This window comes from Buteo buteo, chromosome 9, assembly GCF_964188355.1.
Source record: "Buteo buteo chromosome 9, bButBut1.hap1.1, whole genome shotgun sequence".
NCBI classification, from domain to species: Eukaryota; Metazoa; Chordata; class Aves; order Accipitriformes; family Accipitridae; genus Buteo; species Buteo buteo.
The window spans coordinates 17,263,362-17,291,280 of NC_134179.1; the positions used below are offsets into that span (position 1 = coordinate 17,263,362).

At 40.2% G+C, this 27,919-nt stretch overlaps 1 protein-coding gene across 4 annotated transcripts in view; it reads left to right on the forward strand.

Annotated features, from left to right (window-relative positions):
* MACROD2 (mono-ADP ribosylhydrolase 2) overlaps positions 1-27,919 on the forward strand; it is a 910,189-nt gene that overhangs the window by 813,275 nt on the left and 68,995 nt on the right. For all 4 annotated transcript variants that reach the window (XM_075035490.1, XM_075035491.1, XM_075035492.1 and 1 more), the window contains exons 9-10: positions 7,944-8,025; positions 22,046-22,087. In XM_075035490.1, the coding sequence (XP_074891591.1) occupies positions 7,944-8,025; positions 22,046-22,087 (124 nt within the window). The remainder of the gene's footprint in view (positions 1-7,943; positions 8,026-22,045; positions 22,088-27,919) is intronic.

Below are 27,919 nucleotides of genomic sequence, written 5' to 3' on the forward strand. Positions count from 1 at the left end.
CTAAAAAACGCATGGTTGTTGTAAAACTGCCTATCAGATATTTTCAGAGTACTATCCTTCACAAGGCCTTATTTAACGCAGTTATATTTGCATGCATACCCTCTCTTCCCATTTGCCATTTGTCACTGAGATAGCAAATTACATTCATCAGAATCCATTCATTCCCCCGGTTTTGCTGAATACAGGATTATCTTGGCTGTGTCAGCTGCCCTATGACTGGTAACTGTGAAAAATGGAGGTCGCCTTCAGATATTCCAAACATGTATCTTCAAAGGACAGTAAGTATTAAGCTGAAAAAGATGAATGGGCTTTATGTCATTGTGTTTTTGTGGCATAAAAGTGAATTGTGCAGATTGATGGATATCTTGGTAAAAACAAATGCATTTTTAAACTACTCTCTTGCCCCTTTCTTGACAAGTTGTAGTGACCATCAAAAGAAATATACTGAGATGTTACCTTAAATCCTAGGCTGATTTTAAAGTTTTTTTTCACCTTTAGGAAACCAAAAAACTTCTAGCTGTTGAGCAAAAAAACATGTGCACTATTAACTACTGGTTATTTTATAGTCTGACTGTGTTTATATTAGCACTACAGGACTATCATGTCTTATTTGTCATATAATCATGCAATATATATGGAGCTGGGACACATACAATTTTGTTGCTGACCATTTGTGAATTCTTCCAAAAATGTTGTCATAATTTCCTGGTTTAGATCCAGATTGCTTCTTTAGGACAGCCACTCTGCTTGTCTGGCAGGTGCTTTGTTCACACGAAAAAGTAACAGCTCAGCACAAAGAGTCAGCAGGTCCAAAAGGCAAAGCTCTACCTGTCCTTGAATAACACACTGTATTAAAAAGGTATTGAAGGGGCAGAGTGGATTCTCTCACGGAGAAGAAGTAACCTTTAAAAAACAACCAATGCATTAGGCAAAAAGAGTTATCAATATTGATTCTCACAATACATGGGTACATTGAAAGGATATGCCAGAGGAAAACTGGTGGCGTGCAGTGAAGCTTGTGAACTTTGCTTATGACCATTGATAGGATTTTTTTTTTTTTTTTTTTGCCCTGTAGCATCTTTGCTTGAGAGTGAACAGGAGAAAAATCTCAGGGTCCTGGTCTAGTTCTACTACTCTTGCTCTCTGTGACCTTGGGCCCATCAAATCTCCATGTGGAGGCAGAGATGTATCAGAACTGTCACAAAATTGTAATGCTTACCTGTGTTTGAGATCTGTGGGTAAAAGTGCTTCTCCACTGGAAAGTGTTATGGTTTTTATTGTGTTTCAGTAATATGGAAATAGGCTTGTGCCGTAGTGATAACTGCAGTGGTGTGTCTGGTACCCATGTGATACCTGGAGTAATTTGCCCTCATCTGCTGAATACTATCTGTGATAAGCATAAATCATTTTATAATTCATGTGTTTTATGTTATTTTTTCTTTCAATGACTGCCTAAGTAATATGATGGTTTAAGTAAGATTTGCTTCTTCACAGCTAGTCCTCAATGGGTATTTGCTCTTGGTGTGATATCATAACATTCCATTAATACTATTACTTGTAGGAGGTTTACAGTAATGTGGATTTTTATTTAGGTTTTTGCTTTGGATTCAAAGAATCTCAAAACTCAAATCCATGAAAATCAAAGAGCTTTGCCCTGAGAGTACATCTTTCTCCCTCCACCAACAGGAATGAAGGGTGATCTAGAGATTGCCTCTTTGCCTGAAGCTGGGCTCATTTGGGTGGCTGCAAGTTCCAAGTAAATGGGGGGGGGGGGGGTGTTTTGACTCAGGTCTGCAGTGGATTTGAAGCTAGGCCAGGTGTAAAGATCTTAAGGGCTAGATGAATTGCTTTGTGAACATCATCACACAGTTCATTGATTGTCAAATTCACCGTATCACCAGTCTGACACCTCTGCCCCGCTTAAATCTTGTTAGGAGGATGGAAGTGGCGCCAAAGCTTTGTATTTGCCTTAAATACTTGACTGAAGTTCTTTTTGAGAGTAATTCTGCAATTATAGACCATGATGTCATGCTGAAAGGAGCAGTCAGCTATGCTCTATGCTTTAATGGTTTCTGTGAAATTCATAGTAATATCAGGAGGCTGAATTTTAATTTACGATGATATGAAATTAGTAGTTTTTATAGGGCCTGAAGCATTCACCTTTCAAAGGAGTGTGTGAAAACTTCTGGCCTCAACCATGGCTCATTCCCAAATGGGATGCAGTCTTCTCTGCTCTTTGTTTTCGGTCAGGCAGACTGCTATCTGGACAGCTGGCCAGATGTGCATTGTGCTTAGGAAAGGCAGTGCCTCTGGCAAAGTGGATCACAGCTGCTGCAAGGGATATGGCAGATGCCTGTGTTATTTTACAAAGCTGGTATTTCCATCTGTTAGTTGGTTGCAACAGGATTACCAGAGGACCAGATTGGGCAGAGGGTAGGCTGAAGGGGAGACTGTCAGCATCAAGAGCATCATTTACCAGTACTTTAAGGGGACAGAAACAGATGTCGGTCTCTTTGAAGTATACCTCTGCATGTAGTCAGTTCAATGCGTCAGCTCAGCCCTGGGCAGGGAGGAACTCTGTCAGAAAACCAGAGAAGAACAAGATGGAAAATGATGAGCTAGTGAGCAAGTGAGATTTGGACTTCAGAACAGCAAACTGAGCCCTCGCCGCAGAAATAGAAGAAATTTTACACAATTTTACAGCGACCAGCTAGGACACTCATAGCCTGATCCTGTGGTGCATTAAAAATCTCTTCCTCCTTATTCTTTGCTTCCCACAACTGAGATTTTGATTCCACGAGAGCATGCCTTGCAAACCTGACTTAGGTGACTTTGTTCCTACTGGTGTCTACAAGGGAAGTCTTGTCAGGCAATGAAAGCCAACGGGGCTGCCCAAGCAGCCACAGTCTGAACAGAGGGAAAATGTGGGATTGCAGCACAGTTGAAGGTTCAGGGCTTCTTCCTTACAGGCATGGTAGTCAAGTAGTCTTAATGGGTACAGGCAGCTCTGAACTGTGACTGTTAAGGATATGTTTGAGAAAGTATCTGAAGATTTAGGGTAATGAAATTTGAATGTCAGAAGAACTTTAATTCTTAAGGAGGTAAATGTTATTTCTGGTGTTATGGAGTATAGGCACCGATCCAAGCACACTGAAGTCAATAAAAAGCCTCTGTTTGGCTTCAATGAGTTTGAATGAAGTCCACAAAATGTTTGATAAACTAAAACTGTTACAGCAGGCTTCTGGTGTTCACCATCGCCTTATGACAATAGGTCCTGGTGGGATCAGGCAAGGGCATTTCATAAAAGGGATTTGCTACACGTACAAAGAACAGAAAGCTGCTTCATTCTCTTTGTTGTTTGTTACCATTAATTTGATTTGGGATTGGGAAACATTTTTTACAAGTTAGCATTGTTTTTCTATTGTGTATTTTCTGGTAAAATTTAAATTATAATGAAACTTGTTATCACACATAATAAAAAGCAGTCACTGCTGGCTGGGTAAATGTCTTGGTACTGGGGATGCACACAAAATACTTGGGAGTGCTGAAATGCAGTTGGATTTAATTTCATTGTGAGCTGTTATTTGTTAGGACACAAGGTGGCAATGACATGGAAACACTCATTAGATAAAATAGTCTAAAATGTCTTTTGATCAGTTTTCTGCTTCAAATTTGTGCTTGATATACACACAGCTTGGCACCTGGGTATACATACAGCTATATGTGTGACAACATTTGGCATGCCCTGTGTATTGTACTTGGCAATACCTCTTTGTAGTGATGTATAAGTGCACAACTAAGTATTACTGTCTGGACAACCTGCCAGAGGCCACAGCAAAACAGCTGACATAGACACATTTTCGATCCTAAAATGTATGTAGGTACAGCTGTAGAGTATAAGCTCCTCCTATATCAGTGGCTGCACACACAGATATGCACGTACGCATGCAGTGTTGTCCCCCACGCTGCAGGAGCAGGAAGGGTCCATTAGGAAACTTGATGTGCACTTTTAGTTTGCAGGGAAGGCAGGGCTTTTTTTCTTCTCAAAGAATCCATAAAAAAAAGAGTGTAAAGTTGCCAGAAGGCGTCAGCAGACTCTTGTTTTATTGTGGCTTTGGATGTGGCGAGGCTTGCAATTATTTCTTCAAGTGGTGCATGTCCGGCTTGCTCCGTTTGCCTTCTGTGGGCAGAGCTGTCTCTGGTTGGCAGTGTCTGTGTGTCAACAGAGCTCGACTGCCATGGAGGGGTGCAGCTCCCAGCTCAGCCATGTGGTTTGTGGGACCCTCGGCAGCTTTTCATTGTTCGTGTGCTGTCGTGACAGTACAGTCCCTGAGCACCCGCCCACCCCAGCCTCCCACGGAGCTCTTCTAGACCATTAGTGGTCTATGAGTGAACTAACCCAAGGTGCATTAACCCATCAGTAAACTTAAAACTCACTAGATGCAAAGCGCTCTCAAATTTACTGGGGAAAAAACCAAACAAAGGCAAAACCCCAATGAACAAAAATCAGGAGGAAATATTTTTGCTAGCTTCTTCGTATTAAGATCAATGCTGCTGCTCTTAAGACCAACAGTGTTTTTATACCCAGTGGAGGGGTTTTCAGTTCATGAGATTTGGCTGTATCCTTGTAGAATCCTGGCATTAATGACTGACTCTGGGCCCATTCCACTGCAAAACAGCCTGAGCCCTGTGAGCCATATAGAGCCCCAGAAGTTTACTGATCCTTATCAGGTGCAGCTAACAAAACTGCTGGGAACATATCCCCCTCAAAATTAAATGGAGCCTGGCAAGGAGAGCAGGGCCCAAGAAAATGAAAAAAAAAAATAAAAAAAAAAAATCAGTGTACTCACAGCCTTGAGCTGTGAAGCTGCCTACTAAGTGAACAGCTCATGCAATTTAACTCCCTTCTTCCTGTGTTGTGGCACTCTTAATTTGGGGGTTCTTTGATCCACCTATTCATAGCTGTGAAGCGAGCAGAATTTAATCAGGCTCTGACAGGGGATGGTTGATTTTAATACCGGCCTCCAAAAAAGAGCTGTCAATCAAGGATGAGCTTTAATACCTTCAACTTGCAGCTCCTTTAAACTTTTGCTGCAGTTGAGTGGTGCTTTGTCAGCTGTGGAGGAGCCGGGCACCTACAAAAGTTGCTGGGGGTTCCCTGGGCACGCTGGGGGATGTACCTGAGGGCTACTCCCTGCCCTCTGTAAAGGTGCAGCATGAAATGTCTAATCAAGTTGGCATTTCCTAGCCACATGAGAGGAGAGATTTCCTCTTTGAGTAAGGAGCGGCTTTCATAAGTGCGCATCTCAAAAGGCCTGCTGAGCTTTTGTGAGCCTGCAGGCAAGGCGAGTTTGGAGTCACTTGGATTAAACCTTTCCTTATTGTAGCTGGAATTGGAACAGTGAGGGCAAGGGTTACTTTCCATACCTAATTTTGAGTTATTTTAGCTGGGGATGTTAGATAAAATAGTCAATGACTGGCAGGATGATAGAATATGGTTTAATTTCAGATTTACTATCTGCCAACACATGCCATTCAATCAGATAAACACAGGATTTCAGCTGTCATTACAGTATCTTATGCATACTTAAAAATAGAGCACTTGTTCAATTTCTTCTTGCTGTGAGAAAAAGTTTATATATAGGAAGTATACAGTCAGGAGGCTAGAAATTTTGAAATAGTCTGCCGCTTTTAGAGAGATTCCCTATCTTTAAATTAAGGAATTATACTAGAAGTAGTAGAAATTCTCAAGATTGCAGAAGTTTTATCATTGTCAACTGCACAGAATAAATAAAAGTAAAGGGAACACCTTGAGAAGTGGAACTATATAAAATGAGGGAAATGTCTGTAGTATTTACAGCAGAGAATATGAGACTATATAGAGAGCAAGATGACTCAGAACTTCTTTGCATGGGAATATCATTCCTCCTCTGGTTTATAAGTTCCCATCCTTGCTTTTTTGTCTGTCCTGGTTCACATATTGGGCCTATCACTGTAATGCTTGAATATCTGCTTGGCTTGGGAGGTGGAGATAGAAGATGACAATCTAGCATCACCCCAGCACTATCCTAAACCAATTTTAACAACAAATGTAATTTAAGCATTCACTGTCTAAAGCTTCCCTCCTGAAAACACACAACTTTACTTGGGTAGAAACTCTCATATACTTAAAATGTGGCACCTCTGGCCACCGGTGCTTTACGTTACAAATTTGTGAGTACACAGATGAGTATGGCTTTTTGGCTTGAGCACTTAACCAGTATTTGGGTTCTTTATTACATCCTTTGTGAAAAGTAGCTGATGACACAGTCCAGCATATTTTTAAGGTCTAGCCTGGCTTGTTTACGAGGGATGCACAAGAAGAGCTTGTTTCTGTGAACATCATATGAGCAGATAGCAACAGGCGGTTTTCTTGCTCATAAATCTGCTGATATGCTTGCCCAGCAAGCAGCGTCCGCCCAAGCTCTGCCCTGCTGCTTTCTCTCCTACTCACAAGCCTCTTTCTTCCTTAACACTCACATAACCTGTACCTTCAGTCTCATATTTCCTACCTAGCTTGCTCTTTCAGGTTTGTTAGTCAGCTTTGATTCAGAGATGTTCTTGTTAGTGACTACTAGCATTTTCCAGCATAACCAATTATCGCCTGCTCTCGTTCCCTTCTGTATTCTACCAGGCTCCTCCAAAATGAGCTCTAAAATGATGTCCTGAGCTGCTCAGCATAATGGTATCTTTGAAGCCAAGACTTGTACTTTGCTTCGAAGAGCAGCTCTAGCAAAAGGACAGCATTTTCTACTGAAGATAAGGGAAAGAAGGCATTTTTTTTAAGAGCGTTCCTCCTGCTGGTTTCCCTGCAGGGGAGAGGCTGGTGCTTTTTCTAGCACGTGCAAAGGCGCTCTTGAGGAGCTCTGCTACAACAGATCAGTTTAGTGCCCATGGAGACATGAGGACAGCATAATGGCAGCCAAGATGCTGAATTTCCTATTGCTTGGGCTTCATCCCTTTCTGGTTAAGCTCTCATGCACTTCAGAAAAAAAATTCATTACTGGGTTGCGGGTCCCTCAGCTCAGCCATGGGAGGGTCTTTTTGACTTCCACAGCTCCCTCCTGGATCTGGGTTTTGGCTGGAGAGGCAGTTTGTGCTGTGCTGTGCAAACAGATAAAACAAAGAAATAGCAAGGCTAGAGTGAAGTCCAGCGCAGGTTTCAGTCTTAAAGGCTTTGGAATTCTGTTTGGTTTTTATTTTGTTTGGCCTTTTTTTGGTCTCTTTTAGAAAAGCCTTTCACATACAATGATCTCCCAAACAATTTATTTGAAATCATTGGTGGGTGGTGCATACATTATGGGCTGTGGTTTCATTGATATGCTCAGCCTCACTAAGTAGATGGCATATTAAATGTTTTATTTACCCCGTGTGCTACCTGTCATCTAATCAGCTTTTGTTTTTGCTGCATTCTGCTTGTATTATAGCAAGAGTAAGTGGTTTCATGTAAATTAAAACCGCATGAAACCTTTTAAAGCCATTTTAAAATACTAAATGGTTTTGCAAATAGGTTTGTCGGACAAGGATTGGAAAAAGAGCTCTTTGCTTATCCATTTACTCTTTTGTATGCTTATTAGAAGCCTCCCATGTGACTCTTTCATCAAACATTGCATCCCAGTACTCATCTAGAATGCCAAAAGTCATTTATACCGTGCTCAAGAGTGGTTTGCATAAACAAGAGGCAGTTGACAAAGAATACAGTTGTGAGCTGTGATTGCAAATGTTACTTTATAAATTACAACACAGACACACAATAAAGTCAAAACATGCATCCCTGTGATGTTTTCTTGCTTGCCTGGAGCATAAAAGCATGTTGGCTTAAAAGTTTCTTTGCTTTTATTAACTATTATTGCCAATGTTTATGATTGCTATCATTACACTGTGAATAATTTTGTTTCTTACAGGTGGATCGTATCATCTTCTGCGTCTTTTTGGAGGTTGACTACAAAATTTTCAAGAAGAAAATGGGCGAGTTTTTTCCTCTAGGTACGTATAGTAATTGAGTGCCATCTGACTTTAAAAAATGATGCAGCAAGAAGACAACAGTTGGTGTCCTTTCTTCTTTCCCTGCCTAAGCCAAATATTAAAATGTGAACTTTCTTTAAAGATCAGCTGCTTATAGAGGCTCTGATCCTGGACAAATGCAGACATTTAAAATTTGTGAACCGGTAAAACTGCTTGTGATACTGCTTTTGCAAAGTCAAGGCCTGCTTTTGTATGCTCAGTATAGCTAGTTTCTTCATTCTCTGCTGTATGCATATCTCGTCCCGAAACCTGGTGTGTGGCGCTGGGTCTCTTGACTCGCAGAAGAAAATGATTTGCACTAATGTATATAGCTCCTAGTGTGTATTGCTTTTCCATGCACTTTGTACATGCTTTGCTCTTTCATTAATGATGCTGGTAGGATTTCTCTGGGTCTGAAAAGATACCGCAGGGGTTAGAGCCCAACTGTGTCTGAATGGGAACTTTAAACTTGAGCTGCCCCTGTGCAAGAATGAATGGGAGAAAGATGGCTCTCACCAGAGCACTTGGGAAATGTTAGCCATTCATCTTACATTTCACACAGGAGGTTACTTTCTAGAATTTAGGAAAACCTGGTGGATAGTAAATTTGTTAATCCCCCTCCCCCTCCATATGCCTGTGATTTATTTTTATCATATATCATTAGAAATGTGTTCATTTTTTTATTAACCCTAATCTTCTCCCATTTTATTTTGTTTTCTGTGACATCAGTCCTGCTATATGAGGCAAGGTCCAGATTTTAGTATTTCGGTTTATCACCCATTTCAGAAGTGGCAGTCACTTAAATACGCCCCATGCCGTCCGTCTGGTGGAAAGGGCCTTTGAGGAACAGAAAGCAGAGCTTTGGTGTGGTTTGTTGTGAGTCTCCATTAATTCTACAGGACCATGTTGTCACAGTAGCCACAGTGTTTTCATTTTGCTTTGGCTGGTAGTATGGAAATTGTGATGTTGCTGTCTCATCTCACTAGAACAAAGCATTTTGCAGACGACTTTGTAATCTCCAGTTCGCAATGATTGGCAGCTGAAACTTAAAGACCTATTGAATTATTCAGGTAACATAGAATGGTGTCTAACCGCTTAATAATATTTTTGTCTGGAGCACACTGAACATGCATTTCAAAGACTGCATTCATGTCTAATCCATTCATTGTGTGATTTTTATTTTTTTTTTGGCAGTGTAACCCAACACATAGGATAAAGTGGCACTACCCTGCCTACTGTTGCTGGCTCTGTCCCTGCCCTTCAGATTAAGTGAGAGTAGACTACAGTGTCAATTTGTCAACAAATTAGAGTATTTAATACTCACCTTCATCGTTAAGGTCTTTGAAATCATGGATTAAAGCCTGGTATTGTTATAAATGTAAAACCCACTTGGGTTTGAAAGCCTGAGAGACAAGAAGATGCTTCAAAGCTGAAGGATGGCAAACCCAAAGGGGAAAAGAGAGTAAGATGGGAGATTTGTGTCTTTTTTGGGCTTTTCAAAACCTGACATTGTTGAACTCCTGTCTACAGAGGACCTGTGTGGTTGGGTGTCATGTTATATAAAGACTTGTAATTGCATTACACCACATTATGTAGATGATCAGTTGTACCATAGTTTTAAAAGTATGTTTATTCTCATGCATGGAAAATTTACAGGTTTTTTGCTTGAATTAAAACTGGGAATTTGATATGTGACCATAGAGAGGTGATCACAGTGGGGACCCTCTAAGGTGCAGCCAATCCAGTGTTTTGCAGGTATGTGACTATGCAAAAGGTTGATCCAGTGGTTACAGAGACAGCTGTTCAGAGAAAGATGTTTTAGTTCTCAGCAGCCACAATTTGGTATAGATTGCTAAAAGATCTTAGGACACATTTTCATAGGCTCCCTGCTGCAATTTTCTTATAACTAATGATTCTGAATACCAGATTTGATATGCCTTAATGATGCTGGTTTCCAGAAGGACCTGAGCACCTGCTGGCTGGTGAGCTGGAGCTTGAAAAGGAACTAGTTTAGCATCTAAAACTTTATCCCTGACTCAGTGAAGGATTTCCTATGGTTAGGTCAGGAGTCAGTGGTTCGGGAGATCTGATTTTAATGCCTTGTATCACCACAGATGTTTGGTATGCCTGTACAGGAATCACTTAGATCTTCAGCTTGTGAGGAGGCAGGAAGGATATGTGCTACCCAAATGACTCTCCATTAGTGTCCCTGGAGAAATGATCAGTGTCTGTGTCTCTCTCCTGGAGCGGTGCCCTAATGATTAATATACGGTCTCAGGCTTTCATTGCTGTCTTGAATGGACACTTTTCCACAGGGTACCACAACTTCAACAGATGTCAGCTGAAGTCATCCCCATCCTAAATTGCCTGTAGCCTACCGGTGAGAACATCAGCTGAAGGTCTGGACAGTGATCACCAGATGACTATCATGTCTGCTATTTGTTCCTTTTTTCTGGTCTCTTGTGAATTGCCATCTGCATTTAACATAGTAGACTTTGACGAGTTATCAGCAGACTCTCCTACTGTAGGGATGTTCCATCTCTCTGCAGGATGGGTTTCTTACACAGAGGACTTAGTCAACATGGCTCTGTGTCAAGGAATTAGCAACTGTCTCTACCTTTGACAATAAATTCCTGATATTTAGACTGTGGAAGGAATTGCCAAAACTCTAGTGGTTTGGTTTTGTTTTTAAGTGAATCTATTAATGTAGTGAAATGATAGTCTTTAAGGATAGACTTGCCCAAAATTTAAATTGATAGGACACTATCTGAACACTCGTAGGAGAGAATAACACTGATTATATTGCTTTAAGCTTAGAGAGAAAACATCAAGACATTTTAAAAGTGTGTCTCGCATTCAGAAACATTATGAAATACATCTACTTCAGTAGATGTGGACAAAAATGCTTAGAAAGAAGAATATAGTCATGGAGTTATATACATAAATAGTTATTACTTTAAACCCGGTGCATTAATAAATCCAAAAAGACATCCAAGTGCTTGAGCTAGTCAAGTGATAATGAAATGAAGCTAGAGTTACACCTCAGTGCATTAGAGTAAGTGGAATATAGATATAGGGAAATTGTTCCATTCGTTGAACATATCATTAGGCCTATTTTGTGAGTAGAATGCCAAAGAAATTAGTCGAGTAATAGTACTGATATTAAGACAACTGCCAAGAGCCTTGTCATTTGCAAACTTTAAATATATAGGGGGAACAGGCAGACTTCTAAGTAATTTCATATCTTAGGAGTGTAGCAAAGCTGTTCAGTAACAGACCAGTTGTCACAGTCTCAGTGTTTCTGATTTAATCTCAGTAATCAGTAGCTTGTACAGAACCTGAGCCAAAGCCAGCATGCTCTGAGGGGGAGCGCCACTTAATCTTTAACTCAGATTTAGGATCTCATCCTAGTGGTTGTCCAGAAAAGCACTGGTTTAGAAAGTAAAAGGTCCTGGTCCATGCAGAATTTTCTGTTGAACCTCTGGAGTTTTGCTGAGAAGTTTTTCTATGTCCCGGTAGAAAAAGACCGAGGGTGGAAGACTGTTTTGATAGAACAACCAACCTTCTGTGCTTGAGATTGATCACTCTTTTAACATATTAGGTGCAACAAACAGTGATTTATTTTTTTTCTTTTTACCAATTGAGTCCTATCTCCTAGTGGAATGAGACAGCCCAGGCATTCTCCCTTCACCTGTGTTGGGAAATTCTCTCTGCTAAATCTGAGAGAATAGAATATCTTGCTACATCTCTTTCATGCAAATAAAATACCCTTGCCTGCAGTCCTGGCTCAGATGTGTAGTTCTTACATTGCTGGATTCATTACTACTAGTATTATGAGTGAGCTTTCCAGGAAAGGAGCTGATATACTATTTTTTCTCTTGCAATTCATTGTTTCTTCTAACAGAATTCTGCATGGAGCCTAGATACTAGGCATTATGCTTATTGCTAAATATATATACTTATAAGACTGGCCAGGAAATGGTATAAAAATAGTCCCCCTTGGAAAGCTAGATTTACCAACATTTACCTTAGAGTGATATGTACTTCTAGGATGCTATTCGTAGAAGTAAAATTAACAGTATTTGTAAACAGTTGCCAGCTGGAGGCAAAGATACCTTTTTTTTTTCCTCCTGTGTACTGTGTATACCTAGCTACTTAATATGTCGGATAGATAATCTTGTAAGGACCTTTAGCAAATGCTTATTTTTCATGGTTGCTGTTGTATATTATGAAAGGTTTATCTTAAATTGTAATGCTTAAAGTATTTCTAAATCTACCACCTGTTATCAGTGGATTGGAGAGGGAATAATTTTTTCTGAAAATGTTCTTTAGGCAAAAATAATGCTATAAAGGGTATGTACAGTGAAGCTGCAGCATTCAAGGTTATATTACATTCTCACTACTTTAAACAGAGTAATAAAATTACTTCACTAAAGCATTGCTAAAATTGTTAGAGAGAGGACAGGTTTGCACTTTTATTAGACCACTTGATAGATGGAAGATGCAAGCTTTTAGACTCCATGTCCTTTCAGAGCTAATGAAAGGATACTGAGCCCAAGAGCTTGTTCATTCTTTTTGAGCCATATCAGTTGGTGTTAGGAAAAAGAGAGAGAAATTGCTTCATCTCGAAAAAAGTTTCTTTCCCCTTTGTTCCAGGTTATGACGTTTAATGCATTTTCTGCTTTTATCCTAGTTGACGAAAACACTGTCTCCCCTACGCAAAGCATAGGGATTAGAACTACTGTCTTATATTAATCCTCCTGTTACTTCAGGAGGATGCACAGCATCCTAGTTGTGCATAATTGTGCAAATATATTACAACTGCAGAGGAAATTCATTGTTAAGAGGTCTACCAGGCTTGGAATCAAATTGGAAATTGTCTAAATGGCTGAATGAAGGGCTTTGTATTAAAAAGGCAGATCCCTGCACTAATACGTGAGTGAACTCTTAAGCAGAGATTGTAATTTCTGTACTGGTATTGAGAAGCATCGCCCTCTCCGCTTAATATGGCAGACTTCGCTGGGGCTGAAGCAGTCCTCAGTGTGAGCAAAGGAATCATAAGTTAGCCCTTAGTAAGTAATCCTGTATCAAATGGGTAATTTGTTTGATAAATTTAGCCTCTCTACTTGCATTTGCAGTGTTCATGAGCCGATTCGTTTCCTTAATTCATCACCTGAATGTACTCCACAAAATATTTTTCATGGGCTTTATTTTACTATGTGGATAGGTGCCAAGCAGTTTACTGGAAGTACCTGTTATCCTTTATCTGAGATTTCACCTGAGTAGTAATTTGTCTTGTAAGTCACGAGGCTCTGGTTCTTCTGACTGGTTCAGGCAGGTGTGCAAAGGCCACGGGGGCTTGGAGCCCCCTGGAAACGGACGTTAGGGAGTAAGAGTTGAGGGAGGCCCTTTGGCCTTCTCCTGATCACTGAGGGCCATCCTGAAGGTTTTGGTTGCAGCTACTTTTCCCGTCTCCATGCAGATTTTTCAGGTTGTCCTGTTCACAGCTGATAACTGCCCGTGTTTTCACAGGTTTAAACTAGAGGCAGTCAGACAGTCATCTGCTTTCCCTCACAAAGCTTTCAAGGCGCTGTGGATGGGCTGGGTCCTTGCTGATGGCACGGAGCCTAAATTTGTGCCCAGACACCTGCTGTGGGTACATGACCATGTCGAGGGCTGAGCAGAAGCTGGGACAGAGCCGCGGCGACCAGCCACAGCAGCAGCAGATTGGGATGTGGTGTCACAGTCTGTGGCCTGTGCCCTGGCTGTGGGCAGGATCACCTGCAACCCAGGCCTGTTTGCTGGAAGGAGCAAAACAAGTCTAGCTTCCCTGTCCCCACAGTTCTGATGAAGCTGCAATCCCTGCTGTTGTATTGGGATGCTCAGGGGACACTCTGGTTTCTCTGGCTTGTGAAACTTTTGACCTGTCACTTTGAGATCCCGCTTGGGTTTTCAGATGGTGAATGTGCAATGAGATGGTGCATGACCATGCATCCCTTTCCTTTCTAGGGCTACATATCAAGCCACTGAGAGCATACCAGGGTACCACTCAGTATTTATGCATTCACAGCCATCCAACTGGCTCTGGACTCCATGCCAGCATTCAGTGTGCCCCCCCCCCCCGACTGGAAATCAGGGCGGGGTGGGGGGGAGTCTTGTGTTCAGGCAGAAATAAGTGAGGATTTTTTGGTGGGTGGAAGGTCGCAGTGGCTTTGGAGAAGCTGTGGCACACTCACATGGGTGTGAAATGCTCTCTGCACTCCTTTGAGCTGTCTTTATATTGGAGGATGTTATCCTCAGATGACTTCTGCAAGACCCCTCGCTGAAGGACTTAATTCAAAACAGCTGGGGATAAGCTGTTTCCCATGATGGTTCCTTGTCCCTCAGTAGTGGAAGCTTCAAAGGAAGCACTACCCATGTGGGGGAGCTGGAGGAGCCTGTGCACCAGAATAGGATGCTGGCTTTGCGCTCTCTCGCTCAGCACCTGCAGATCCTGATAAAGTACACTCCAGCATAAATAGGATGCTGTAAAAATTGTTCTCAATCCAAAAGTTTAATATAGCCATAATGCTTAAAATATCTGTCCATTTCAAAATGTGTCTGAAACAACTTACCTCATAAAATCTTAAGCTAACTAAAAGCTAAAAGTGTTCATAAAACTGTGAAACAAAATTTTTCTATGGCTTTTTGTCTTCATTTGCCATAGCAATGACTGTGCCAGTCCTATCACTCATTGGGGTTGCCTGTCTTAGCCCCTTTTGCCAGTGTCTCACTGTAGTGCAGGAGGATGAACAAGCTCAGGAGCGGTGGTGGGGAGGCAGAGTATGTAACTGATGGCTTAGATACTATTTTAGCATCTTAAGAGACACACAGACCAAGAGAGGGTTCCTAGCACCTTCTAACACAGCAGTGGGTTTCCAGTACCTAGTAAAAAGTTAATGGGCAGTTTCCTGCTCCAGTTTGAATCATAATAAAACTTCCTGGTACAATCCCTTCTGAATTATTTCCTGGCTGGCTGCTGACAGAGCATTGTTCTAGATGTTGGCTGTGTGTTGCAAGTATTGGTCACGTCAAAATTTGGGTTTGGATCCTCTGGTTGTATATGCTTTGACAGAGGCTTATGATGCTGTCTGCTATATGCTCTGGAAAACTGTTTGCCTCCTCATTCCTGATAGCAGCAATGGCACAGCTTGGAGCAGGGTATGGACAGACAATGGGGCCATAACCTATTAAAGCATTGTTGTCAGGAGCTTTTCTTTGCGAAGTGGAGCCTCCTCTTCTTTGCTCCAGTAGCATCTTGTAGATATTTTCCTTGTCTCCTTCTGTGAGACTGATGATGGAGCCTGCAGTCGATCCAGAAGTCAGAGGAAATGGGTGTTCCTACGTATTTGTCTACTCACTTCAAAACCCTGAGCTCTCCATCTTCTGGGAGACACCTGGCTAAGGGCTGCATTGAATCAGGCAATGAGGATGCCCTTGAAGGCACAGGGGTCATGCAGATGCAAGGACCAGGCTGCTGCATATGTTAACAGCATGGGAGAGCACAGGGAAGATGATGAGTGCAGTAAATAGAAAGGTGAATATGGAGCAATTATTTACCATCTCTTGTAACACAAGAAGCGCAAGGTGTCTCAGGAAATGATGAATCAGGATGAAAACAAGCAAAAGGAAATATTTTTTCACCCAGCACATAGTTAGTGTATAAGAATGCTTGTTATGAAGTACTGTGGAGCCTGTAGGTCTTAAATACGGTTAAAAAGAGGATTAGCTCAACCAACAGAGGACTGGTCCAACAGTAGCTATTAATCACCATGGTCTATATGTAACCTTAGGCTCAGGGAGAGACTGGTAGGGGGTGGGAAATGTATTGCTGTTCTGCACTCAGTCTTTCACACACTGATGCCTGGCACCAGAACATGAACAAGCTTCTTCTGTATAATACCTTACGTGAAAACATCTTTGATCAGGGATCTTCCTGCTGTGTTGCATATTGTGGCATCCTATGTAAAACATTCCAAATGCATTTTATGTCATGCTGAAAAATATCCTGTCCTCTCTGGTCACTGACACTAAGTCACTTCATGTGCTCGAGTGCTTCTAATTGCAAAGGGTGCGGATAAATTTGTGCTTGTCCCATTTGATTGCCTCTGCCTTAGGTTACTGTTGAGATTTTGTTAGAAGCTTGTATTTAGAAATGTGTCGCCACGTGCAAAACACACAATTTTGTGTGTGACTACTACATTAGCATACGTGTGGGTGAGAAATCCACTTTAGCACTTGTGCAAACAAAAGTCAGTTGTTTTCAGTATTTTAGGGCAGGGAGGAAATAAGGAAGTTTTGCAATAGGTTCTTTTTTAAAAACTGATGTATATTTTCCCAACAGTGTCTCATTCCTTTTGTGTAAGGTAGAAGCATCTGGGAAATAGAAATCCAAATATGATCCTGGCTATGAGCACCATTTCCTGCACTGGAACAATGTTGTCCAGTTCAGTCTCAGTGGGAACGGCAGCTACCGCGTAGCCTTTATATGCAGCTGAGGCCCATATGGGTATATGTATTTTACAGCGGATTAAGTGATACGGTACATAAAAGAAGCCATCTATGTGGTGACAGAAAAACCAGTGCCTAACTTCTTAGGAGGTTGGTACTAAGGATTTCTATTTGATATGGCTTCAAAAGCTACAAACACGTTTTACATTCAGTGAGATTCCGGTGTTGTGGGACTGGTGTGACTAAGCAACATGGGAAGAAAAACTGCACCAGTGCTGCAGCAAGGCCTGGATGTACAGAGTGTATCAGTGGAAGTTTCTTTATAATCACACTGAAAAATTTGATTAAACTTGCTTAGTGTCAGGTGGAGGTTTATATAGTGCCTCTTTCTCTGTTCGCAGGATTGCATGATTAAAGGATACAAATGTTCAGAACCAAAAGAAGTCCTATTTCTTCTTCCAAAGCAGAAGAATGTGCTTTGTTGTTAAGGATCTTTTTGTTTTACCTTTTCCTTTTCTCCCTTCTTCCTCTTATGAGCACTGAGGATGAGGGAAAGCTTTATGGAAAATATAATTTTTTACAAGTAGATATGAAAAGGCCTGGGTTTAGTTGATCTCATCTGGCAGAGATTTCCAAATCTGCTTTTCCTCAAAGAAAATGTTCCCTTTTTCTGTGCTATTGGCCAGTCTGTTGTATTCTCCCAGTGGAGAACTGAGTTGGAGGGATCAAATCAACCAAAATAGCTTGTGAGCTCCTAGCTTATTGCAAGCCTCGTATGTACAGGGCTTCATCAAACCCTGGGGTGTTTCCGTGTGGTTTACTATGCTACAAAAATGTTGACTCTTTCAGGTTGAGATGGACATAGAGCCTGTATACTATTGTGAAGCTCCTGTTGGGTAGCAGCAGTGGTTGTAAGCAATCAAAAAGAAGTGATTTTTCGGTTACTAAGGATTGAAAATAGACGTGAGACACATGATTATAAAGCTCCCTAAGGATATTAAGATGATCATGTAGACAGATGGGTGAAGCTTTGGGACAAAGTTTTGGAAAGACAAGTGTGATAAATATGGAGTGACTGGTCTTTTCAGCTACTGGACCTGATATTATCACGGTTTAGACAGTTTGCATGAGGCAGGTACCCTGTCCCACACTGCTGGCCACTCAAGATTGGACAGGAGAAGCTTTTCGTTTGAGCAAGCAGAGACTACCCCAAAATGGGATCCATTTTCCTCAATGTTGCGAGACTGTTGTGCCACACATCCTCTGTTTTTCTAGTGGAAACTGTACAGGCAGATCATGGAATACCTGCTAGGCAAATGCTTGACAGCAGGAACTTTTTCAGCTGGACCTCTATTTTTGTATAGCAAATAAGCTTAACAGGATGGCTGCAGCTGTCAGTGCTGAAAAGTTTTATATTTTTTTGGTTTTGGCTTTTTTTAAGGCATCAGAAGTATGATCACCAACTTGTCACTTCAGCCTCCTGTACAGCTCTGCCCATCTCATTGCTCTGTTTGCCAGTGCATGTGTATACAGGCTGCAGAGGGGAGTTTGGTCTGGTCCCACAGTGCCCTCTCAGCCCCTTCCCTGGTTACGCTTATTACATGGAGTTGCACTTGCAAGGAGGAGCAGACTGAGACACGTGGGTTGCCTGGAAATAAGGAAACATCTGGAAATCAGGAAACAGCAGAAGGTGCTGAAAAAGGAACAAATTTTGAAGGATGAGACAAGGCAGCTGAGGAAAGGTTAGAGGAAGGCAGGGAGGAGCTAGGAGTGTGCAGTGCTGTTGGGGGAGTGCTGGCAGCCGGGGATGCAGGCCCTGAATGCAGACGAGACAGCAGCCTCCTGCAGCGTGGAGCTGACTCTTGTGTAAGAGCTCTTCAATGCATGCACAGTTAAAAATAAAAGGTGTTTGTACAGCATTGACTCTCCGCGTGCTAACATGAAGAAGAATGCAAATAGAGGTGTGAGCAACAAGGAGTAGGGGGTTTAATGGCTTTGGGGATTAGCAGTGGCATTTAGAGCCTTTGACCTCTCTGTTCCTAACATAAATCTTAACACAGATTGATGGTTTTGGCCATCTGGTTTGTGTTTGCTTGTATGCAACGACCAGTGAGACAGAGAAAGAACCTGACCAGCAAGGCAAAAGAAAAAAGAAAAAGTATATAACAGAAGAAGGCATCCTCTTCTCCGGTGTCAGTAAGAGCAGGTATGGTGCAATTACTCTGTTTCACAGAGCTCGACAGGTAACAAGGGAGAGGGGAATGAAAGAGCAACAGGCATCACTTGGTACATGACCCTACCAGGGAGTCCATAACTTATACAAATGTGTATGCTCCGAGCAACTTGCTCCCAAATGAAAAGCTCTGTGATCTTTAGAGATATAGTTACCCCAGTGTTAGAGGGCAAGTTTCAATCATAAGTTGACTCTCAACTGTAAATTATTTTATACTTGACTGGAAACTGTTCTCCCATAGATCACCTGTCTAATACCTTAATTTTATATACTATAGCTCAACTTATAAGCTGGAAAATTTTGCACTCTGAACCATATGACACACATTTTGGATTATATGGCTTCCTTGAATGTTAAGCCTTCTAAATACTGATGTGAGTTTTCTTGGGTGTGGGCTGACCCTTGGAGGAAGCCTCTGTTAGTTTTCCTCTCACTCCATGCTGCAAGGTCTGTCATTTCCTTTTCCAGCAAGGTCATCTCGGTAGAGCTTCCCAAAATCCAGGGCTTTAATGGGGAAGCCATGTGAAAGGTCACTGTTCGGCTTCTCCAGCCAAAAGAGTAACCAAGAGTCGGTACATGCGTGCACACACTATAGCATGTTTTCCTAGTCAATTATTTTTCAACAGGTCTTGAGTAAGGTTGAGAGTTACAGAGGACCTCACCTCCATTCTTTCAAATGGGGGAGTTTGGACGAGAAATATTGATGGTACATCTTTAAGGAAATGTTTATTGGTGTCAAAGATTTGCTCTTGGGTTCTGTGGTTTTACTTAATTTTGCTTTGGGATTGACTGTCTGTGGTGCATATTTCAAACCAAAGCAAAACTCTAGAAGGCTTCCTCTATATGGGGTAAAAAAAAAATCTATAGGAAACATAAAAAATCCAAAACATAGGTATTACAAATCTGATTTATAGCAATCTTGGCACTGATTTTGCTTTATAGTAGGCATGTAGAGCTTCAGTAAAAAATATTTTTACTTGCTTTTACTTCTTCAGAACCAGTAACAAAGAAACTGCCTGTAATATCATTCTGCTGCGGGGAAAGTAAATGAATTTTGGATATAGATTTCTACAATACTGTTTTTTATCCCAAATAATTGGTTTTGGCATAGACCTCTGTCAACTAAGCATGGTGTTTATCACTTCAGCCAGCCACACCAAGGTCAGTGAAAGAGACCAATTTATATTTCACAGGGAAGCACTTCCACCAGATGCATTAATAGTGTGAGAGTAAGAATTATAGACACATGAAGTGGCTGGGGAGTGCTGTGTGCCAAAGGGAAACTCAGATTCAGATCTAGATTGGGGTAGAATTTTCAAAGGCTCCACAATGACCTAGAGATCATGTCACCCAGTGGTTGGGAGACCAGCTCCCATTTTAGAAATGATGTAAGGACTTTACTGCCTTTCAGCAAGACTTAGGTTCCTTTTCCCAGAAAAAACAGCCTTTAATTCACAATTAGTTCACAAAAGCGGTCTTTGCCTCTTCATAATTATATTGCATAATGACTTCACTACTTTTTAATAACATCAGATTTCTTGTCTGTGTCCATTATCACCAGCTTAGAAGCTATTCTGTTGCTTTGGGAATTTCATATTCCAAGTCACTTACAGAACTATAATTAAGAACTTCCACAGAAGACCACGTGATTATATATATGTTAAGATATTATATTCTGCTGACTTAGTGTCAAGTCTTAGATTAATTTGAAATTTTATCATGCTGGTTTCATTATAAACACTTCCATGGAAAGAACATGTTATTGAAAACTGAATAATTAATAATCTCTGTGTTAACCAAATGTTTTCTGAGTGGTTTGTTGAAAAATGTCAGGACTTCAGTTGAAAATCCTGGCTCCAAGTCAATGGCAGAATCTCTATTGGCTTTAACAAGATCTTTCATTTTCTTATCTCAAAAATTACTTGTCAAAGCTCCTTAAAGTTTCTGGATACAAATTTATATTTGTACAGTAGGGGTCCATGTGCCTTTTTGATCTCCAAAACAGTTGTTTGCAGAATAAGGAGAAAGGAGGTAAATGTACAGTGACTTTTCAGTCCTGATCCTTTGGGCTAGACTAAAGCGCACTCGAGAGAAATCTGCTGTCGTTTAGTGGCTTCTGAAAGTCCTGCCCTCCAGATCATGTGTGAATGAGATGGAAGGAGGAGAAGGATGAATACAGAATCATCTACTGTAGATTCACAAGGATCCATTAAAATTCTCACACTCATGATTTTAATGCTTATGGCAAACATAGTTCCCAGTGGAGGCCTCTCTTATTAACTAATTGTTATGTCCTCATGCTACTTAAAATAAAGTTTCAGGCTCCAAATCTTGATGAAAGCAGAGCTTAATCCTCATGGTGTGTGTCACAGCATTTGGACCTCAGTGGAATTTATAGTGTAAAGATCTGACCCTGTAAATTAGGACCTAAATACTGCTGTTAGTTTCCATTACCATTGATGGTAATATTGCAAAACTCCCTTGGGTTCAAATGGTGGTCATAATATGCACAAGTTTGAAAGATTTTAAGCTTTAGACAGAAATTGTAGGCTTGCTACAGAATTTGCACATGCCCAAATCCCTTTAAAAGGGTATAAATGTGGTCTATATGAATTAGGAACACAGCTGACATAAACTTCTGTGGTCAATGAGCTCTCCATTAGATGATTAAGGCTCTGGAACATTGAATTGCTGAGATGTTAACTAAGGCTAATAATTTTTTTTTTCCTCATCAAAACATCTTGCAGTAAGAAATTCCTTTGTTACTGGAATGCAACTTTTTGCAAAAGGAATCTGCTTTCTTCATGTATCATGTTAATAATTACAAGTGTTCAATTCTTGGCTAGCCCAAGTTTGGTCTTAAACCAAAGTCCTCTCTGGCAAATTTATAGTAACTTCTTTATGTGGTATGATTTTTGGATAACTAATTCTCTTCTTAAAATAGCCAGTTGCTCCCAGGAAACAAAGCAAACTGAAACTTGACAAGTAAACCAAAAACTCTGCTAGCAAAGAGAATGCAATTTCATTTTATAAAAGTCATAATTTGCAGAATTCTGTAAATTATTTAGAATTTTATTCACTGTCTTTATTGCTTGCATTTCCTGTATCTGGTAGCAACAGTCTAGTATCAAAACCTTCTTCTCCCATCCACCTCCAGATCTCACTGCAAAATGTCAAATGGGAGGAGGCAAACTAAGATATGGGCAATTTGAAACATGGAAACATTTTAGATGTTTCCTGGTATTCTTATTAATAATTTTATTTCTATTTTTTTGACAGATGATGCCAATGAAGAAGGGACTGAGCTGAGTGAAGAGACAGGTGAGTAAACAATATTTTATGCTAAAATATATCATTTCTCCATATCAACAACTGAACTGAAAGAATTCTTGAAACTAATTGGCTTGGTTGTGATAAGCAGTGCTAGTTGTTTATTGCCAATGTTACCACAGTTATCTCTGTTTTTTAACATCACATAGGGTAAACCATCCCTGATAATAAACAGTACATGGTAAGAATGACTGAGACTACCTTTTTAATGTCATCAACTGTTATGAGCCTCTGGGTGATACTTGGTTGCTTTTTATTAATAACTAGTTTGAACATGAATGGGAAATAATTAAAATTCTGCGGTCTCTTTGCCTGTAAAAAAGGTGTGAATACAGCAATTCTTGAGTCATTTGCAATTCTGATTAGTGGCCATGATTTGTTTGCAATGAAAATGGTAGCAAAACTCTTAAATACACTGAACTTGATTGGACAGTATTTCAGAGGACTTTTTTCCTGGTCCTCCTAGTTTACTGTTTAAAACAAGTGTCAATGTTTAGGGTTTGTGGATGCGGATAGACTTGAAATGGAAATGATGGATAGGTATAAAGGAAAGAAAGGCCTAAGGAACAAGAAAAGGTATCTCCCATGAGGACAAAAGCTTCCAGTCAGAAGACTTCTGCTAGTTTTCTGTAGAGATCTTTATCTACGTAATCTTCTTGATCAGGCTTTTTGTAACAGGCTTCCACCACAGCACCCTGTGTTACTTTCCCTGCTGACCTTCACCTAGAGGTTCTCAGTGGACATCTCCTGTACCGTAAGAGACCTCCTTTTCTGTGCAGTGTAGCTCCCCCTACTCTTCTTCTCTGCCTCTCCTTCCTAACCAGCTAGTATCCATCCATGACAGTGCACCAGGCATGTGCACTGTCCCCCAGGTCTCTGTGACACTGATCCCATCATAGCCCGGTGACTGTGCAGAAACTTCCAGTTCTTCTCTTTATGAAAAGATACAGGATCAGAAAGGAGAGCCACATGGAGAAAGGCAGATAAATACCAGCCAGAAAACAGAGGTAAAAGCTTTTGAAGCAGTATCTTGGCTGCTTAAATTGGCAAGATTGTCCTAAAGACAAATGGATTGTGATGATTTATGCAACCAGTTAATTAGCCTAGAAATTAGAAATACTTGAAGAATGGTGTATATACATAGATGTGAAAACATGGATATACACAGATAGATACGTGTTACACTGATGGATTAGCACATTCTTTTATGGCTGTTCTGGCCTGTTGATTTTATTACATATAATTATAATTACTTTTTGGTGTCAAGATTACTGGATAGGAACTTTTACAAATTTTAATACAATTAGTGTGATTGATATAGTTGTACATACATACATAAAAGTAGAAAAATAAAGACCGTCATTATACAACAAACATTTGCTGAAGATTATCCTACTGTTGAATTTGCAGTATTAATCTAAAATATCCAGTTTCATTTTTTACAGTTATCATAGCATGTATACTTTTATAAGCCCAATTATTTTGCATTTTTTATCTTGTTGCTTTTATGGACATTATGCAAATTACATTGGGTTGTTTGGTTTTTTTAAGCATTTTAAATTAGAATTAAAAGGAAGTACATTTCCACTTAATAGCTGGTCTCTTCTTTCTTGCCTTGTATCCTTCACAGTTTCATTAATTTAAGTGAAACTACATAGCTGCTCTGGAAGTTATCACTGAATTAAGTAATTTGAGGAAGGTATTTCCCTACCTGTCTGTTTCTTTGTGCATACGAGATAGATGAGATCATAGCTTCCCTCACAGGTTTGCCTGTAGGGTGCTATGAGCTTCAACAGCATGTACTTGGTTATTTCTTTATCACTTCGAGATATTTTGGGAGTCAGTGATTGGTTGTCAGCAATCAATACCTACATGGCTAAAGAGAAGTATCTTGTATATCTGCTCCAGTAGTGGGGCAGATATGCAAAAGTTATGCCCTTTTGACCTATTTGTGTATGGCCTTTTTAATGATTGTAGGATGCATTTGCAGGAACTATAAATACATACATAAATTCTATATTGAGGGGAGTTTTCATTTTTATACTCAGATTTTTATCAGTTTGAAGGATATAATGCTTTTTACTGTTCTAAGGGAAAAATAGAGTAGGAACTTCTAGTCACCACTTCAAGATATTAATTGAATAATCATTCTTCATTCTGCTTGACTTCATGGGTCGCAACTCCAGCAGATGCAGTCAGCAGTTGGCACCAATATTGATGACCCTTTTTTTTTTGAGCTGTCCATATCCAATCTGCTTTGGGGTTATTTCTCCAATTCCTATGCTTTGGGGGAGGAAGAGGAAAAAAAAAGTTGGATTCCTGGAGAGCACATGTTGCAGACTACACACATGTGTAGGACCTTTGGCAGAGATTCAAATATTCTGAATTTCACCTAAATTCCTGTGCCTCCAACTTCCTCTTGCTAGGTGTTTCTGAGGGCCAATATCAAACAAAGAGAAAACACAGAGAAGTACAGGGACACAAATGAGATGTAGATTCATTGTATCTGTACCAGTTTTTGTTTGAAGAATGTAGTAGAATGAGGTGGAGGTTACAGAATCAGTCCTAATTTAAACCTGGTGGCAAGAGTTAGAGGAAAAAAAAACCTGATCCTGGTCTGGTGTCAGCTGAAGTCAGTGGGAATATGTCCATTGACTTCAGTGCACACCAGATTAGGCCTTGGGAACAGCTAGAGAATTAGCCAGGAGTAAGAAATAACAGATGCCCAAATGTATGTATTATTGAGTGATGGATACATCATGAAAGTAATCTGTCTTGTGTTTCTACCACCCTGAAGTGCAAATATCTCATTACACTCAGAAAGGCCTTTCTTTCTATGATTTCTCTTCAAAATAAATAAGGGAATATCTTAATTACATCTGCCAGATAATATCCATTAATACCTACATTAATACTATAAAATCAACAAGCATGAATGATCATTTTAGTGAGTTAATCACATAACGTCACTGTGTATATTGAATGTACTAGAATAAGAAAAACATCTAAAAATAAAAATAACCTAGTCTTATTAAATATACATACTCAAGACCAGTCTTTTAATGGTGTTAACTCATGGGATTTTAACCCCTCAGTTTGTTATTTTGGATGCTGTATCTTGTAGCAGCTGCTGACTTAATGGCACCATTTAATTCAAAGTGCTTTGATGTTATCATATGTCATTCAGTTTGCTGTTGGAATGGCTTGAGTCAAAAGGGCAGATATAGTAATAGCAGGTACGAACCTGTGCAGTTCTACATCTCAGCTTTCCTTTATGAATGATTTCCTACATAAGCAAAGACAAGGACCAGATGACCTAATAGTCTTGTCTACCTTTATTTTAACTTCAGTGATTTAACACTGCAGAGTCATGATGCTTAATGTTTTAAGCTCCATTAAGGGAAGATTGTTCTAAACTTTAACTTCTGAAGGACTTTGCTTCTATATCCATAGACTCACATATCCATGCACAGAAGCGTGCAAAATAAGCCCTAATACTGCCATAACTGTGTGCGCAATTGCAATGATTGCATGTGGAAATTACAGAAGCGTGTGCTATTATGAGAAGCATGGTCCAGATTCCTACACAATAGTACTGCGTTATTAGGCACTGACATAAGTTAATTCTCGTACTGTTAAAAAACCCAAACCACACCCGCCCCACCCCTCTCCCCCCCAGAAAAGAGTTTCAGTTCTGAACCTGTATTCTGCCTCAACCTGTTCAGCTTCACTCTCCATCAGGTACCAAAACCTTTTGACCTCACATGTATGAAACTTGCCATGCTACTGTCTCTTATTTCCCATCTAATAGTTGTTTGTAATAAATCCTCTGCTGGTTATCCTGTTTCTGTCCTGAGCATCCTAATTAACCACCTATTCATTACTTCAGAAGCTACAGCCATCTCAGAATGGCAGGATGAAGGATCTCGTTCACAGTAACAAGGGAAGCCCTATTATAATCAGTGCTGTATAAGTACAGAATTTCTTTGTATGTTCCACTGTGTGCGCACTCTGATACTTTTTTGGACAGAGACTTTCTCTTTTTTTCTGAGGTGGAAATAGCAATTACTTGTAACCAGGGAGATTTGGAAGTTGCGAGGGATTTGGGGAGTAGCTTACTTGGAGACAGACTGTGAGATTTAAGTGGCTCATTGACCCTCTGAATTAGCCTATAAGGAAGAATTCTTTCTCCTGGTGTTAGACCTCAGAAACGTTTTTGGACAGATGATCAAGATTAGAAAAGCTTTTAATACGATCAGTTCAGACACCAGTCTAGGTGTGCTGTTTTTAAACTGAAATTTGCAGGCAAAACTTCTGTACTATTTTGCTAACTGTTCTGAGAGACATACGTAGTGTTGGAGAGCAGAAAGGGTTAAGAGTTGTATTTTGACCATAATAAAAAGACATTATTTTGAAGCCTGTACAAATCCCTTTCTGTCTCTGGAATGAGAGAAATCTGCTAAAAAGCAGTGAAATTGTGATTGAAATCTTGTTCTCCTGGGACAGTGCCTCTACATCCTTTTGTGACCATTTTAAGGTTCTCCATGGAGTGAAAAAAGATCATTTATTTTGAGACAGTAACAGTCCTGACTTCTCTGAAAGTAAGCCTCCTCCCTCTCCATCTTTGTGCTGTCAATTAGGATGTTGGTTATATTATCTAATGTATTCAGATACTCCTGAAAGACCTGGCTGGACATTTGCACTAAAACTTGATTGACATTTGACTTGTGGGACTGGAGGAAGCCTCACAGATTGGTTAGATGATAAAATTCATCACTAGAAGGGTGAGTGTTGATTGAAACACTCCTATTGATTCAGTCCCCTGATGTGAATCATTGTCAACCAAAAAGGGGAATGTAGCAGGTAGTTCAGAGAGGCATTAGAACCAAAGCAGCCATACGTCAATATGGTCCACTAAAAATATTCAAGTTATTTTTTAAAAGAATGGGAGAATGTTGGCAGGAATCAATCCTTAAGAGCCTGGTTATTTTCAGGATCTCTCTTTTGTATTGAAGTTTTTGTTGAACTCTATCACCGTTGCTCCTGAGCAACCCCTTTAAAAGGATGATAAAGTGTGTCTTTATTTGGCAGGTTTTGCCTTTATTTTTCCCCACAGTATTTCTTGTGGTTACTCCTACATTCTCACCACTCCAGAAATAAATTAATCTTAGCACTTGAAAACTAATTTGTTTTCCTCAAAATATTGTATTTTAATTTCAAATTCAGATGAGCAAATGTGATGACGTGATACGTCCTATGTTAACTACTGTTGGGAAAGGTCTACCTCCTGATACCAAGCCAATCCTGAAAGTATGTTCTGCTTTGCAGTAACTAGCTTTATTTACTGATATCTAAGGGCCCTTCGTGGTCTGAACTGTGTGGAATTCTATAATGAAGCAGAAATTCCATTCTAGAAGAAATTTTTAAGAACAATATTCAGTTTGGCTTTTTTGGGTAATGCTCATTACTTAAAATTAAGAAAGTGAGATGGAATTTAATTACTCACAGATCTCCATTATGGGATATTTTTGACATTTTAAGCTGTTGCTTCACATAAATCCCTGCCAGCTTCCCAATCCATGGCTCTTTTATTTTTTGGACAGTAAGTACAGTAGAATAACCAGTTTCCCAGGAGGGCAGGCAGAGAACATTTCTGAGTTTCCTGGGCTCCATGCAAAGCCAATGATTGACTCTTTTTTTTTTTCTCTTGAACGAACACAGTATTCCCCTTGACCGTGCAAGTTCCCTTTCCACATCCTCGCTTACTTCTTTCACAGCTTCCTGTTTGGAAACTTTCAGCATTTGGTTGCTAGATATCTTCTA